The following is a 15,894-nucleotide window of genomic DNA, read 5'->3' as shown; positions in this document are numbered from 1 at the left end:
TTATTAATTGTAGTGTGTGTTTTATCTTCGGCGAAGTTCGTCAAAAATAAGCAAAGAATACATTTTTGGGAGACAAGACATGTTTTATGAGACGAGAATGAAGTTTCTATAATTAGGTAAAAAGAAAAGGTATGCAACTTTGTTTTACCTTTGATAATTATTTTTGTTACAACAATAGTATGATCACTACCATAATCTGTTTATTAAAAATCTAAAAAGAAAATAATCACTTGTAGGTAATACCAACTTTCTATTGCAAAAGAATCTCAAATGTTGAAGCATTTGACATGATTAAAAAAATATTATTTCAAGAACATTACTGATGTTGTTTTAGGTAGCAAGTATCAACTTACTGATATTTTATTATCATATATCAAGCATGTTGAAAACAAGGTTAATTCTGGAATAAATATATTCATGCATCAATACAACAAGTTCATAAAGTTAAATTTTAAGATGTTGGTTTATTTCTTAATTGATGCGGGTCATAAATCATAAACGATCAAATGTTAATAAAAAGTGTATTTGATTGAGATTAAGTCATAATGGAGGTTACATATTTTGTTTACATTTAGACCAAAATATTTAGCTTCGTCTTTCAAAAAATAGGAAACACTAGCCGTTGGCAGAATGGAATCCTTGGTATTCCGAGGTACCTTATCATTACTTTTTCATGTTCGTTCATAAAAAATAAGGACATGTCCGTGTGAATTCATGTTCGTTCATTTTAAATCTAAATGAACAGTTTACAATGAAAATGAACAAGCCTAATACATCACAATTTATCCAGAAAACACATCTAAATTAGTGGCTTAAATTTACCTCATTCATTTTAACGAGCCCTTTTTATTTTCATATTTATATGTATATATAACGACTTAGATGTTTATAAAACATAAACGAACATAAATTAACGAACGTAACCGGATTCTCACGAACATAAATGAACAACCAAAATGCATGTTCATTTTTGTTCGTTTTTTAAATAAACGAAGATGAACTTCCAGCCGAATAGTTCGTTAATGTTCGGTTCTTTTACAGGCTTAAATTAGCATGTAAGCTGATTGAAAATACATCTAGAATAGCGTATATTTTTAGAGTAGTAACTATAGATAAATTTATATACACACTTTTTGAAAACTTTCTACATTTACAAGCTCTAATTAACAATACTAGAACCTACAAAACTTTCACTTAGCAACAAAATTCGTCCTAATTAAGGGGAATATTAACTTAGGTTTTATAATTGTTAGATGTAACGAAGGATTTGATAAAGAATGCGAGAAAAAAGTTTCTCAGGACGGTTTATTATCATTATAGCGTCACTTTCAAATGAAGACTTCCAATTATTACCCATTTTAAAATATATATAAAAAAATAAATAGACAAAACTTCATAATACAAAAATTTATGTATTAAATATTAAAAACGTATACATTATTAATAAAAAATAAAATTTTAAAATCTTAGTTTTTACATATGATCATAAAATTTTCATTGATATAAGGGATATTGGTTTTTAATACTCAAAACTTTCACTCAATAACACTCCCAACTAACAATTTGTTTCTCACCACTCCCAACTTGTAACTTATTTTCTTATATCACTCCCGAACTTAACGGACCCTAACTCCGTTAGTTTTTTGTTGACGTGACATGTTTTTGCTGATGTGACATGCTATGTGGAAAATACCTTATTTAAATATAAGAAAAACCTAACAACAAATATTATATATATGTGTATACACACACACACAAACACCACCACCGTCTACACCATAACACCACCACCACATACCTCCACCACTTTTGGCCTCTATCGACACCTTCACCACCACCGCCAGCCTCATTACCTTCACCACCACTGGCCTCCATCACTGACAATCAAAATCCCAAACTCAAATGAGGTAGGTGTTGGTCAAAATCCCAAACTCAAATGTGGTTGTCGCTGCCTCTTTGTTTTTCCGTCGAGTTCCACTGTTTAAAATAGAGCAACAATTCAAGGTAATCCTTTGCTCGCTGAAAAAAATGAGTTGCAGGTTTCCAGCGAGCACCATATCCATCATTTCATCGCCCACCACCACAAAAATCACAACCCCCACCCCTCCGCCACTACCAGTGTCTCAGCCAACCAACTTCCGGAATCGTCTGCTTGCCGGAATAACGAGTTGCAAATTTCCGGCGAGCACCATCTTCAATATCTCTCCACCGGTGCATAGTCTCCATGATCTCCTTTGTCTTTCTATACATCTACACCATATCCATTGTCAAAAGATGAGGTAACAGGAAAAATCAAATTCATCGAAAAACGAGGTCCCCGGAATGGAGGTTGTTGATGTTTTATGTTGAAGAAATGAGATGGTGTGGGACCCACAACCTACTTTTTATTAATAATCAAAAAGTTCTATGTCATCAAGAAACTAACGGGGTTAGTGTTCCGTTAGGTTCGGGAGTGCCAGAAACAAACAGTGTGAAAGTTGAGAGTGGTGGGAGACAAATCGTTAGTTGAGAGTGTTATCGTCCAATGAGTAAAAGTTGGAAGTATTAAAAACCAATATCCCTTAATATAATTCCTAAACTAATATAACTTCTATTATATTTGATAAGAATAAAAACTAATTAACAAATTAAATGTTCTATTTAAACACAACAATAACTAAACTACAAAATCTATAAATACAACAAATACATACAAAATAACAAGAAAATCACAAACTAAACATCCTACTAGAAAAAATATAATAAATTAATAATTCACCCAAAAATGAAATGATAACACATGACGTACCCATTTCAGATAGACGTGAAACTAGAATTGGCCTATAGAAATTCAAATACATCAATTTATTAAAAGCTTAATTCATTATCAAGCACAAAATACATATTTTAAACAACAAAAAGCAAAATGTTGGGCTACATTAATTGACAAACACATGAGATCCCATTTTTGGTGATCCATTAAACAACATATACGTTCTATATTACCAATAAATCGTAGCAACTCAATACAAACGAAAATAACACATACCATATAAATTTCTTTATGTATTCTTTTATATTAAGACGAAAATTCGCTAATAAATATAACATATTTTATAAGTTCATGTAACATTTAAGTTTAATACCTGAACACATCCTATGTGAAAAATACACATAAACAATAATTAAAAATAACAATTATTAAAAAAACCTAAAAGTAACTCGCGTAACACGCGGGCTAAAAGCTAGTATATATATAAAGAAAAGGTCGACGACTTTCTTATTCTTATGTTTTGGCTGTAGTAAATTGAAGAAATTCATTGTCTCATTCCGATCGATTATGTTGTATTAATTTGGTCTATACTGACTTTAAAGTTTGACTTGGGCGTCCTCGAAAAACTAATCCACCTACTGTCATGTGACAGTCGTTATGTTGCCACAAGAGCATAAATTTATGGCGTAACACACGGTGAGACGAAAACCAGGCTCGAGATTCGAACTGACAACTTCACGCGGTCTAGCTCAAATCTTTTAATAATCCACCAAAAGTGACACACGTGCGATCAAACTTGAGTCTCTACTAAATAACCCAAGTCCTCATACTACTAGACCACAAGTGGTGGATTGAATAGCCAAAAAATCTAAAGTATTAAACATGGTTACATGGATGCTTCAGTTTTAGTTGCAGACTCTCTTGTATAAGGGCATGAGTTTATTTCGGTTCATGCAATGGAGGTCTTTATGTGTAGTTTATCTGTTTAAAGAAGCCTTTAGGTGAGACGTCCTTGTATAAGGGCATGAGTTTGTTTCGATTCATGCAATGAGATAGGCCCAAAACAAAAAACAAAAACAAAAAAAAGATTTCATTTAAATATTTTATGTAATAGGTTTGTGATGAGGTGGAAATTAAGGAAGGTAAAGATATTTGTATAACTAGAGATAAAATTAAGGTTTTTAGTGATTTGTAACGACATTGTGTGGCATATGACATGGCAGCTAAGGGTGCATGTAGTATTAGAGATAGTCTTAATAACTTATATTTGTGATTCACTATTGTATAATTAATCAAACTATTCTAACTAGGGGTGCTCTTCGGGTTCGTTTTTTGGGTCAGATTCTTTGGGTTTCAAAGTTTTAAAACTTGACCGAAACTCGACCCGAATCTCTCACGAGTTTTTCGTGTTTGGGTTTTTTCGGAATGGGTTAATCAGGTTTCGAGTGTCTTAGAAAACAAACAACGGAAGTATGATAAATCATGTTTCTCCTTAAACTAATGTGTCTAGACGCTTAACTAAAAATAAAAAGGTTATAAACATTGCCGATGTTGTTACTTGTATTGTATACTTGTATAAACTAAACTTTGACTCTCGTATTACGTATATTTTATATGACAATGATCTCTAGTTTAATTGGTTAGAGTGAGACACCAAAAGACTTAAATTTAAAAGGAGATAGTCTTGAGTTGAGACAAAAAATAGGGGGCTTAAGTTGAGTTATTGGGTTTTCCCATCTCTAGTTGAGTTTCCTCCTAGGGTGTGGAATGAAAATGATCAGGTTTGTCAGTGGCCTCTCAGTTATCAGAATTTGTCCTTAAAAAACATATATCTTATATAACTATCATGTAATAACAAAGTCTTGTACATTTGAAGTTTTTCATGAAACAAGGTATTGTTGACAACGATAACCCGATATACAAGAATTTAAATAGGCATATTGACAGATAGATTTAATTAAATAAAATAAAATAATTGACACTTAACAGTTGGTTAGAACTCACATGAAAAGGTTATGTTTAATTCATATAAAAAGTAGCTTGATAACACCTATACAAAAACTGAAAAAAGTACTTTATTGTTTTATAAATTTTCATTTACTTTATAGAAGTTAGTCTTGCAAAAGACTTGAATGTTTTTTATTTGAGTCCTGTAACAAAAAAAAGGAAGAAAAATAAGGGGGGTGAGCCTGGGTCAATGAGTGATCTCTGATATATGAGAAACAGGTATAATTAGATTGGCCAATGATTTGTTAGTACTTGGTATGATCCATGGTTAGTCACTTAAAAGATAAGTTGAATTTATTTGTTTTTCTTTTGGGGAACGACAACCAATTGCTTACTAATTTTAATATTTTTATGTGAATTATATCTATATGAAATTATTGGCTTAAAGAGTGGAAATGGATGAGTTTGCTGAGTAGATGTAACGTGTCCTCTATTATTTTAAGTTACGTATCATAATCAAATTATTACTCTCTTATTTTATACACGCACACAAATTTAATATTATATTTCTAATGTTCTTTTTACTTTTTAAACGTTGCTACGAAACAAAAGACCTCGTTATTGGAATAAATGTATATTTACATGTAAAAGCGTGATTACACCTTTTCTTTTATTATAAACTTTAATATTATGTGTACGAGAGTGATAACTAAAGTGAGTAGGGATCTAGTTATTGGAAAATAACTCATTCTTGTGTTTTTCTCTTGCTAACGTTATGCCTAAATGTACAATGGATTAATGCCAACTGCTATTTCACCATGTATGCCCACCCTCATACCGCATCTGTGGGGGTGTGGCCCTTTCTTTGTGGCCGGCCTCATCCAAAGGCGTGAATCATGTTTGTTTCTTCCTTTAATTTTCATTATCCAATACAAAAGTGGAATCTATATAAGACCATTACACATATTAGTGAGTGTGAAAAGTGAAGGTCCTCTTGCCTACGTGGCAGTGGCAGTGACGTCACAACACTTTTTCATTCACTTAATGAAACCATTAAACATAGCCTAGGTTTGAGTTATTATGCTATGTGTTATTTGTGACAACTTGTGAAGAGCGACCTTTGTTTATGTGTCCACCAATTGTCTCATAGCTTTAGTAATAGGTAATGTATGGCTTATGTGATTTGCAACGTCTTCATGGTACTGAATGTAAACATTAAAACACTATATCCTCGCAGCCTTATATCTCCGTTTTCCTTGAAAGTGGTACACTTGGGAGTTTGCAATGTGTTCATGATACTGACCGCCAAACTTGAACCAGTAACTCATTAATCTCATGATGAGAGATGTAAAGTACAAGTAAAATGTAAATAGACAAAATTATGGATTCTAGCTTAGATAAGAAAAAAACATTAACTGGCACTAATAAGAGATGTAAGGTTGACCCAAATGTATTTCATGTCGTTAATCTTCACCAAACCCAATAAACATGTCTTTAACTAATTCAAGCCTAAACCCCCACATACCCAACATGTAGTTTATGGGTGCAACGATCGAGCAATGTTGAGGTGGTATATTCTTGACCCCCTAACATTGAAGATGTTTCAAACGTTTTAAAATGTATTTTTTATATTATATGTAAATCCAAATATTACCGGTATGTAAAGTCACATAATTAACGAGAGAGATTTACAGTTAAAGTAATTACAATAATTAAAGAGTAAATAACACTTTTTAGGATCCGCTTATGCATGTGTATAAGGTTATACGATACTAAACCTCTTGGTAAAGGTAAGGCTCTTGTCTCTTAGATAAGAAATCCCGAGTTCAAATATGAATATAAGTGTATATTAAGTTTGGACTTTGGAGTAGTGTAAGAGTATAATAGATCTACTATTAATTAAAAAGCAAAATGAGATGAAAAATACTAACCGGTAACCCAAAACGTCGGTTGACAATCTTGAATGGATATCGTCAATGGTACTATGTTTTGACTTGTCGGATAAGGTGCCTTATCATGATATGTAACTTAGCACTTACCAATAACATGATATAATTTTATCTTGTTTATACTATAAATAAAAATATCAATTTTAATCCGTTTTAAATGTATATAATGTTTGTAAACAAATGTATAATGTGTATTCAATAATTGTGAGTTATCACTCATATCTAACACAAATTTATATTTGTCTATAACTAGTTATGTTCCTCACCTACGTTACATGAAAACTTGCCAACGGATCCAAATTTTCTTCTTCTGATTAAAAGCTCTAAAACATATAATTGATATTTGAAAAAAAATTTAATGACATTAAGTTTTTTTTAATGGTTCTTGATCACCAATAAAAATAAACTCAACTAGAATTATTTCGACTATAACATTATTTAGGTTTATAAAAATTCAATATGCCTATTTTACAAACATCTTCGATCATGAGAGTTGAGACTATTGTTTGACTTTTTTTTTAAATAATTTTTATAAATAATCAACATATCTTATATTATAAAATATGACCCACTATCAAAGTTTTAAACTAATGTCACTGAAACTTATATGACCATATTTCCTTCAATTTTCTTCATTCATCCACTTACCAATACTAACACAAAATAGATCATTCTTTTGCTTGGATAAATTTCATCAACTCATTGTACCAACTAATTTAATGTCATTGTAGGCTTATTTGGCCTACATTCGTCATGTATTAAGTTTGATTCCACCTCATGTCAAGAATCTATATTTCATTGTGAAAATCACATATTATGTGTTTTTCTAGAAGTGACGATTTGATCCATTTACTTGTGATGGGCTAAACTATGTTGCGTCTAATTCTAAATGTTCATTCATAAACAGTAGCTTATAGAAGCGGCTATAACATATATGTAATAGCCAGTTCCAACATTATAGAGGTAGGGTACCAAAAAGACCCAAATACCCTTAAGGAATACCCGCGGGTCAATCAGAAGTCCCTCACAAGGCACCCGCGGGACATAAGAACCATCCGCATAGATCATCTAAGGAAGAAACACCCTCGTAGCACATGCGGAAGCATCCTGGCACCCTCAAGAGTCATCCGCAAGAAAGAATACCTTTCCGCGTAAATGACCACGAGGTAATGCTCCGGGACGGCTGTCAATAACCAACTACCTTCTAGAAGATTCGCCAAGATGCTTTATTGGGCAATACGTGATCCATCGGCCAATTAGCTAGTGACACGTGACAAGGTCGTTATAACCGTGCAATTGGCCAATATTACCCCGTTAACCAATAATGGAGCGACACGTGTCCAGGTTGTTATACATGCACATGCAACGTATAGGTCGAACCTGTCATATGAGGACGCGTGTCCAGGCGGTTATGAAAGCATCTTCTAAAGGGACAGCTGGCCCAATCACTTCCCTATACTCTTCGGCTATAAATACTCTCTCAATCATCATGAGGTATTCATTCACTCCCACTGTACTCTTTCAATTTACTTAAGTACTTTATCTCTGTAAGAATTGTACTTATTCTCACGCCGGAAGATGGTTATGGGAAAACCCCCCACCTTGTCCTTCCCGTAACGAGCCCACGATGTTCTGTTTTGCTGGATTCACGTCATTGGACTTTGGGAATTGTGTTCATATCGTATTGGCAGTTAACCGTATACTATCATGTGGACTCATTGGATCCAGGACCCGTAATTGGGGAGCGGATCCGTGTTTCTTCATTGGCGTCATCCGTGTCTTTGTTAGAACAGCAGAAAAACTTTTTCTCCTCGTTTTCTTTACGATATGAATCAATTACCTAAAGGGCCGACGGAGAATCAGTCGCAACCTTCACGAGATCTCAATATTGAATCACGTGAAGGAGCAACATCCTTTTTTGCTAGAATCACAAACTCTGCTCCGCGTACTGATGCCGTGAACCCTGGAGGTTTTACCTTAGGTAGTTCAGCGGCTAGGGGACACTTCACCCCATTAGCAGATACTACTCTGGTAGATGTTGGGAATGTTGTTACACCAACTACTGACCTGGGCATGTCACAGCCCCAGGAGGTTCTAACTTGAGGAATCTAGAACGAATTACAAGAGAAGTCCACCGAACTCAGTCGGAGTTAGGTTTGGAAGAAGATTCTGGTGATTCTAACCAAAGAAGAGCTCATCGTCATTACTTCAGAACCGAAGGACTTTTGTCTCCGGACGAATGGCTTCGTATTCAACAAGATATTTTGAAAGCGGAATATGAACGTCGGGTCCGGAATGAACGTTTCCATGGCCGTACCCTGACGTATGATGAGCCTCCCAGGAGATTTATCTCTCCTCCCATAAGGGGAAGTCACATCCAATATAGTCTGCCACCGGAACAGAACGTAGGAGAGATCCGGAGGTTACATCCTCGTCCTCGCATAGATATGCGGGTACCATATTTTGAGGATGACCTAGATGAATATGACTCAACTTATAACCCGGATGGTAGTTACTACAGCGGAGATAGTCGCCTCCCTTCGTACGGAGGGACTAGCTATCCGCGCCCAGTTGTCCGCCATGCGGAGTATCATAGCAATACTGAGTATGGTTTTTCCAAACCATTTCGCCCGGAATCTTTCACAGATAAATAAAAATTTATTTCAAGCATCGCGACAGCTCCATTCCCGATTAATGCAAAGATTCCAACATTGGTTGGAACGTATAATGGAATGACTGATCCTAGTGATCATCTGTTAAGGTTTGAAGCAGTTGGAGGAGTCAGTGGTTGGACTCTTCCATATTGGTGTCACATGTTCGCACTAACATTCATCGGGGCGGCGCGGGAGTGGTTTGAGAAATTGCTATGTGGAAAGATTACAAGTTGGAAAGACTTTGTAGCAAAATTCTCTCAGCACTTTAGTCAACAAAAGAAACATACTCGTGACCCTTCGGAAATACTAGATGTTACAAGGCGAAATAATTAGTCTATTGAAGACTTCATTACTCGTTTTACTAACGAGAGCCTTAACATCGGAGGAGTAAGCGAGGATATGCTACGGGGAGCATTCTGTAAGAACGTCCATAGTGATGCCTTGATCCGTACTCTCACAGGAAGAGATGGAATGCCCGAGTCATGGGACGAAATCATGAAGGCATCAAAGTTGTTTGCAAGAACTGAGAAAACTTTAAGTTCCAGTAGTCAAAAGCAATCACCGAGGATTGAGTTTCAAACTCCGAGACCGAACAGGCAGGCTAAAGGACCAATATGGTCAAGACTTCAGCCAAGTGCGGAAACATCTAAGCCTTTTGATGCAAGGTCATTGATCGGTAACAAAGGTAAACGTAATTTTTCAGCTCGTTCCCCTAACAGTTGGACCCAGTTATCAAAGAATCCCTCAGAAATTCTCACCACGGAGAATTTGACTTTCCGGAAGCCTCAACCAATACCACGGAAGTCATTCCTTGATAACAAGAAACACTGCTCATATCATAATGATATTGTGCACAACACGAATGAATGTGTAGCCCTCAGAAATGAAATTGAAGCAGCTGTTAAAAACGGTAAGCTCGAACATTTGGTTAAGGGCGTAAGAGCAGGGACTGGCAAACCTCCCGCAAAGGACAGCCAGAGCCTAGCTAAAAGGCAAGTCAAAGATCTGAATGTCCACATGATTCAGGGGAGACATTCGGGTAAAGGAAAAAGGAGAGACAATTCAGACGAAGAATGGAAGAACGAGCCTGTTATTTTTCCTCGGATTAAAGGGGGACCGTGTAACAAAAACACGCTGATAATTACTGCCGAATTTGGTCATTACCGGTCACAATATGTGTTCTTTGACACAAGCAGCACGTCTGACATTATGTACGAACAGTGTTTCGAACAATTGGACGAAGAAGACAAAGAAAGATCACAACCAATTCATGCTCCTGTTTCTGGTTTCGGGGGAGAGATAATGCACCCACGCGGTGTTATTACCTTCTCGGTCACACTAAGTGACGGAGTACGTTCAAGAACAGATGAAGTTGAATTTTTGGTCCTACCAGCAACTTCTAAGCATTACATTATTTTGGGACGAGAGACGATCGGAGACTTCAATGCCCATCCGTCCACAGCCCATGGTGCAGTAGGAGTTCCAACTCGCACTGGTGTGGCGATAATTCATGTAAACCGACATTGTTTTACAATCGAGAGTTCAAAACCAAGCAAGGTCCCAAGATAGGCTCAGAGGACCGAACCTGAGAAATGGGTTTTGAATAAGAAGTTTCCGGACCAGATAATTACAATAGGACCCGCTATCTCGGAGATAGTGAGAACCTTTTTAAAGCAATTATTGACCAAGAACATTGACATTTTTGCGTGGCAGCCCGCGGACATGACTGGTGTCCCGCGGAGCATTTCGGAACACAAGCTAAAGGTAAATCCGTTGATCACCCCAATTGTGCAAAAAAAATGAAAGATGGGCCCGGAACAAACGAAGGCCATGAATGAGCAAGTGCAAGATCTTCTTCACGCTGGAATTATACGAGAAATTAAGTACCAAACGTGGGTGGCAAACCCAGTAATTGTTCCGAAAAGCAACGGAACGTGGAGAATGTGCATAGATTATAAAGATCTAAACAAAGCATGTCCGAAAGATTGTTACCCACTTCTAGAGATCGACTTATAGGTGGATGCTGTGGCCCCTTTCAAATTCAAGTGCTTCCTCGATGCTTACAAAGGGTATCACCAGATTCATATGGCAGCTAGTGATGAAGACAAGACAGCGTTCCGCACTGACCAAGGAACATTCTGTTACAGAATGATGCCTTTCGGGTTAAAAAATGCGGGTGCCACATACCAACGATTGATGGACCAGGCCTTTAAGGGTCAGATAAGTCGAAATCTCGATGTGTATATGGATGATTTAATTATAAAAAGCATCGAAGAAGACCAAATGTTGAGGGACATAGAGGAAACTTTTGAAACCTTGAGAAGCATCAATATGAAGCTGAATCCAGCAAAGTGTTCTTTCGGGATGGAAGAAGGAAAGTTCGTCGGGGTAATCGTTACGGGCACCGGTTTCGAATCTAACCCAGACAAGGTTCAAGCAATAGCCTGTATGCCGTCTCCCGCTTCCCTCAAGCAAGTTCAAACACTTAACGGGAGATTGGTTGCATTAAACAGGTTTCTGGCAAACCACGCTGCTAAATCTTATCCGTTCATTTCAACATTGAGGAACTGCCTCAAAAAGGCACAATTCAGATGGACTCCGGAAGCCGAACAAGCATTTCAGGAAGTCAAGAAGTGTTTAATGGAATTGCCCACGTTAACGGCTCCTCACGCGGGTGAACCGTTAACACTATATTTGTCGACATCCGACATTGCTGTGGGGGCTGTCCTATTGACAGATAGGAAAATATTCAAACTCCAATCTATTACGTCAGTAGAACACTATCGGACTCTGAAACAAGATATTAGATGTTGGAAAAGTTGGTGTTAGCACTGGTTTATGCCGCCAGACGGCTCCGCAGATATTTTCAGGGTCACCCCATCAATGTGTTAACTGGATACAAACTCAAGAACGTGTTGAGTAAACCTGAATTATCCGGTCGACTGGCAAAATGGGCCATCGAATTGGGTGAACACTCGATCGAGTATAAGCCAAGACCGGCAATCAAAGGGCAAGTGCTGGTGGACTTCGTAACAGATGTCCCGCAACACAAAGAACAAGAATGTTTGATCGAACAACAACCCCAAGCACCTCCGGAACAAGGACAAGTCTGGTCACTGTTCACGGACGGAGCTTCAAGCAGCGAAGGGTTAGGTGCCGGCTTAAGGCTAGTCAATCCTGAGGGGCATGAATTTACATACGCCATTAAATTGGACTTCAAAAGTACCAACAATGAGGCGGAATATGAAGCCTTCCTGGCAGGACTGCGGATAGCGAAAAAGCTTGGGGTGAAACATTTGGAAGCACGGGTGGATTCTATGCTAATTTCAGGACAAATAAACGGAACATATGAAGCCAAAAACGATGTCATGGCTTCTTATTTGTCACAAGTAAGGGTCTTGATATGCCAATTCTCCTCTTTCAATGTCGTTCACATTAAGAGGAGTGAGAACAAATCGGCGGACGCTCTTAGCAAGCTAGCTTCAACGAATTTTGAGCATTTTGCCAAAGATATTCGTGTTGAAGTTCTAGATCATCCATCCGTTCCACAAAATCAAGTCCTGGTAATTCAAACCGGCGTTGAATCATGGATGACGCCCATCAAAGCGTACTTATCTTCCGGAGCACTTCTAGTAGGAAAGGCTGAGGCTCGGAAGATTAAGCACAAAGCTCTGAATTACCAGTTGACTGACGGTATCTTATACCGGAGATCATTTCTTGGTCCGTTGCTACGTTGTGTAGACGCAGAAGATGCAAATTATTTGATCCGAGAAATTCACGAAGGCATTTGCGGGTTACACGCGAGACAGAGAATGACAGTTGCAAAGATTATAAATGTAGGGTATTATTGGCCCGGCATGCACCTAGATGCCGTACAAGAAATCAGAAAGTGTGATTCATGCCAGCGTTATGCTCCCAACACCCTGCGTCCAAAGAACGAACTGATTCTAGTTACATCTGCATGGCCGTTCCAAAAATGGGCTATTGATATTATGGGACCTTTCCCAGAAACTCCGGGACGAGTCAAGTTCCTGATAGTGGCCATTGATTACTTTACCAAATGGGTAGAAGCCAAACCGGTTGCATCAATCACGGCCTCAAGCGTGAAAAAATTCCTTTGGGAATTAATCATTTGTCGGTTTGGTCTCCCGCAAGAATTGGTAAGTGATAACGGGACCCAATTTGCTGATAGCGGATTGCAAGCATGGTTGAAAGAACTTCAAGTCATTCAAACCTTTACATCCGTAGCTCATCCACAAGCAAATGGTCAGGTCGAAAGGATCAACCGAACTATCAAGGAAGGGATCAAGGCAAGGCTAGGGACGAAACGAACGGGTTGGGAGGATGAATTGCCCCATGTACTCTGGGCCTTCCACACCCAAAAGAACTCCAGTAATTTGGAGACACCCTTTAGCCTAACCTACGGCGCTGAAGCCATGATCCCCGCAGAGATCGGGATCCCATCCGCGAGGGTTCTGTTGATTGATGACAACGATCACGAACTCAGGATAAATCTAGACCTGTTGAAAGAAAGAAGAGAACTAGCATTGATTCGCGAGCACAATTATAAGCGACAGCTTGAGAAATATTACAACTCACGAGTCCAAAAATGCAAGTTCGATGCGGGAGACTTTGTCTTTCGCAATAACGAGGCTTCCGGCCAGGAGCCTCCGGGCAAGTTAGCCCCAACTTGGGAGGGACCTTATAAAATCAAACAAGTACTATCCAAAGGTGCCTACAAGTTGGAGAAGTTGGATGGGACCGAAATCCCTCGAACTTGGAACGTAGCACAATTAAAGAAATGCTATATGTAGCAATTTTATTCGCCTTTTTATTTTCGGCCTGCGCGGCCACATAGACTAGCAAGTTATGCAGTTTCTTTTATTGTAAGAAGGCTTATGGCCAAAGTATGAGGAATGTGCAGTTAATTCCATGATATTTTGATAAGTTGTAATCTTTTATTGACAAAAACGAAGTTCCGGACAGACACTTATATTATGGCACATAAGACAAAGTGCACCGGAAGAAAACGAGACTTCTTATTAATGGTCAAATGAGATTACAAACAAAAGAAATATTTATAACAAAGGCATATGTGTTTACGGGGTGACATCCTCATCTTCCGCGGTATTATCAGCCTCCTCTTCTTCCTCCTCTTCAATGTCCAGTAGCTCCTTTAATTGCTCTATGGCATCCTCTTTATCTGCGAGCTCTGATATGTGATCGGAAAGAGAGAACTTCAGAGTAACGAAGTCCTTGGTTTTTTCAAGAAGGATAGCAGTAGTGTTTTTGCCAGACAAGACGTATTCCTCTGGAACCCGGCCTTCAGAACAAAACTTATATCCCTCTTCAAAGCCCGTCTGTCAGCCTGCTTGCTCGGAAGCACGGAGGAGTATCGCAACACAGTTACCAAGATCGTCACTATTTCGAACGTCAGTGATAACCTGTTAAGTCAAATAACCAGGCACGGAGGAGTATCGCAACACATCCATGGCCCGACGGCTATCTTGGGCGTCAGTTACGCCTTAAGGGCCTCTTTCTTGGCGCCGAGCAAGTTTCGCTCAGTTTCCTCTAGCTCGTCGTTCATGGCCAACCAATCACGACGTATATCCTGATTGGTGGAAACAGTGTTCGCCATATGATAAGAGTTGGACTCTAGGAGTTCCCTCCGGATGCGACGGCCTTGCCGCTCCTTCACTGCAGGAGGAAGACTTTCGTCGAGATATTATTGGCAAACTTCCGCATCATTCAACACTGAGTTCCGGCGCAACGACCAGCGAGGTCTATGTGGAGCAGTATCTTCCTCCACTTGAGATGAGGAAGCTTGCCTCCCATAGTGAAAAACACTAACCCCACCTTGATCCTGGAAGAAATGCTCTGGATGAGGTGGGGATGTGGGAAGTTGATCGGATTCACCAACCTCTTTCTCCTTGACATGGGAATTATTCGACAATACGATCGGATCTGGAACAGTGTTTAGCGGTGAGGTTGGAGGAGTCGGACGACGTGAGTCCTTCAAACCTGAAATAAAAAACTCATTAAATCACCAAGGAGTGACAAATTGAAATACAATCGTAAAGTTTCAAACATCACCTTTAGAAGCGTCTTGGGCAGAAAGTTCTCGAAGACGAGCTCCCAGGTCCGGGATTTCAACCTGATTCTTCTTCTTTTTCTTCTTCTTGGGCACGGCATCGGAAGTCTGTGCTTTCCGCTTTCCAGCCGCCTTTGGCACACCCGCCTCTGTAACCTGAGGTTCTCCCTCAACGGATTGAGGACCACATTCCTCACCTGTTGACGGATCGGTGGTGGCCTTCAAATCTTGCTTGCGGGTCAAACCTACAGACGAACGCGAAGGGTTAGTAGCACCACTCGATATTCCTTCCTCGCAGAGCGACGACCCTTTGCTAGATGAAAGAAGTACTATCACTCCGCTCAAAGTAGCGGCGGTTATAGGTCGAGGTTGAGAAATACCTTCACACTTGGTGACAAACTCCTCACCTTGTGCGAACAGCGCCTCGGCGACAAGAGGTTCCGGAGTAAGTGTGGTGGAAAAAAGAAAGTTGCTCCGAGAGCGCTCCAGAAACGGTACGTC

General features: G+C 38.7%; 1 protein-coding gene across 1 annotated transcript; it reads left to right on the top strand.

Moving 5' to 3' along the window:
- The first annotated feature begins 11,666 nt into the window (after positions 1–11,666).
- On the top strand, positions 11,667–13,650 carry LOC143559730 (uncharacterized). The gene is made up of 4 exons (XM_077048216.1): positions 11,667–12,070; positions 12,151–12,524; positions 12,633–13,174; positions 13,495–13,650. The coding sequence occupies exons 1-4, from the start codon at positions 11,667–11,669 to the stop codon at positions 13,648–13,650; spliced, it is 1,476 nt and encodes a 491-aa protein (XP_076904331.1).
- The last annotated feature ends 2,244 nt before the right edge of the window (positions 13,651–15,894 follow it).

Source organism: Bidens hawaiensis, unplaced genomic scaffold, assembly GCF_021521415.1.
Source record: "Bidens hawaiensis isolate Kalapana, Puna unplaced genomic scaffold, B.hawaiensis_p1.1 tig00020028_1, whole genome shotgun sequence".
Classification (NCBI taxonomy): Eukaryota; Viridiplantae; Streptophyta; class Magnoliopsida; order Asterales; family Asteraceae; genus Bidens; species Bidens hawaiensis.
The sequence above is the reverse complement of the archived record's forward strand: the minus strand, read 5'-3'. Positions and strand labels throughout refer to the sequence as shown.

Bases quoted from the DNA above. Each gene is read 5' to 3' on its own strand.
- LOC143559730 (XM_077048216.1), top strand. From the start codon at position 11,667: ATGGAAGAAGGAAAGTTCGTCGGGGTAATCGTTACGGGCACCGGTTTC. The intron at 12,525-12,632 runs GTACCAACAATG...TGCTAATTTCAG, and splicing joins CATTAAATTGGACTTCAAAA to GACAAATAAACGGAACATAT. The intron at 13,175-13,494 runs GTACAAGAAATC...ATTTGCTGATAG, and splicing joins CCGGCATGCACCTAGATGCC to CGGATTGCAAGCATGGTTGA.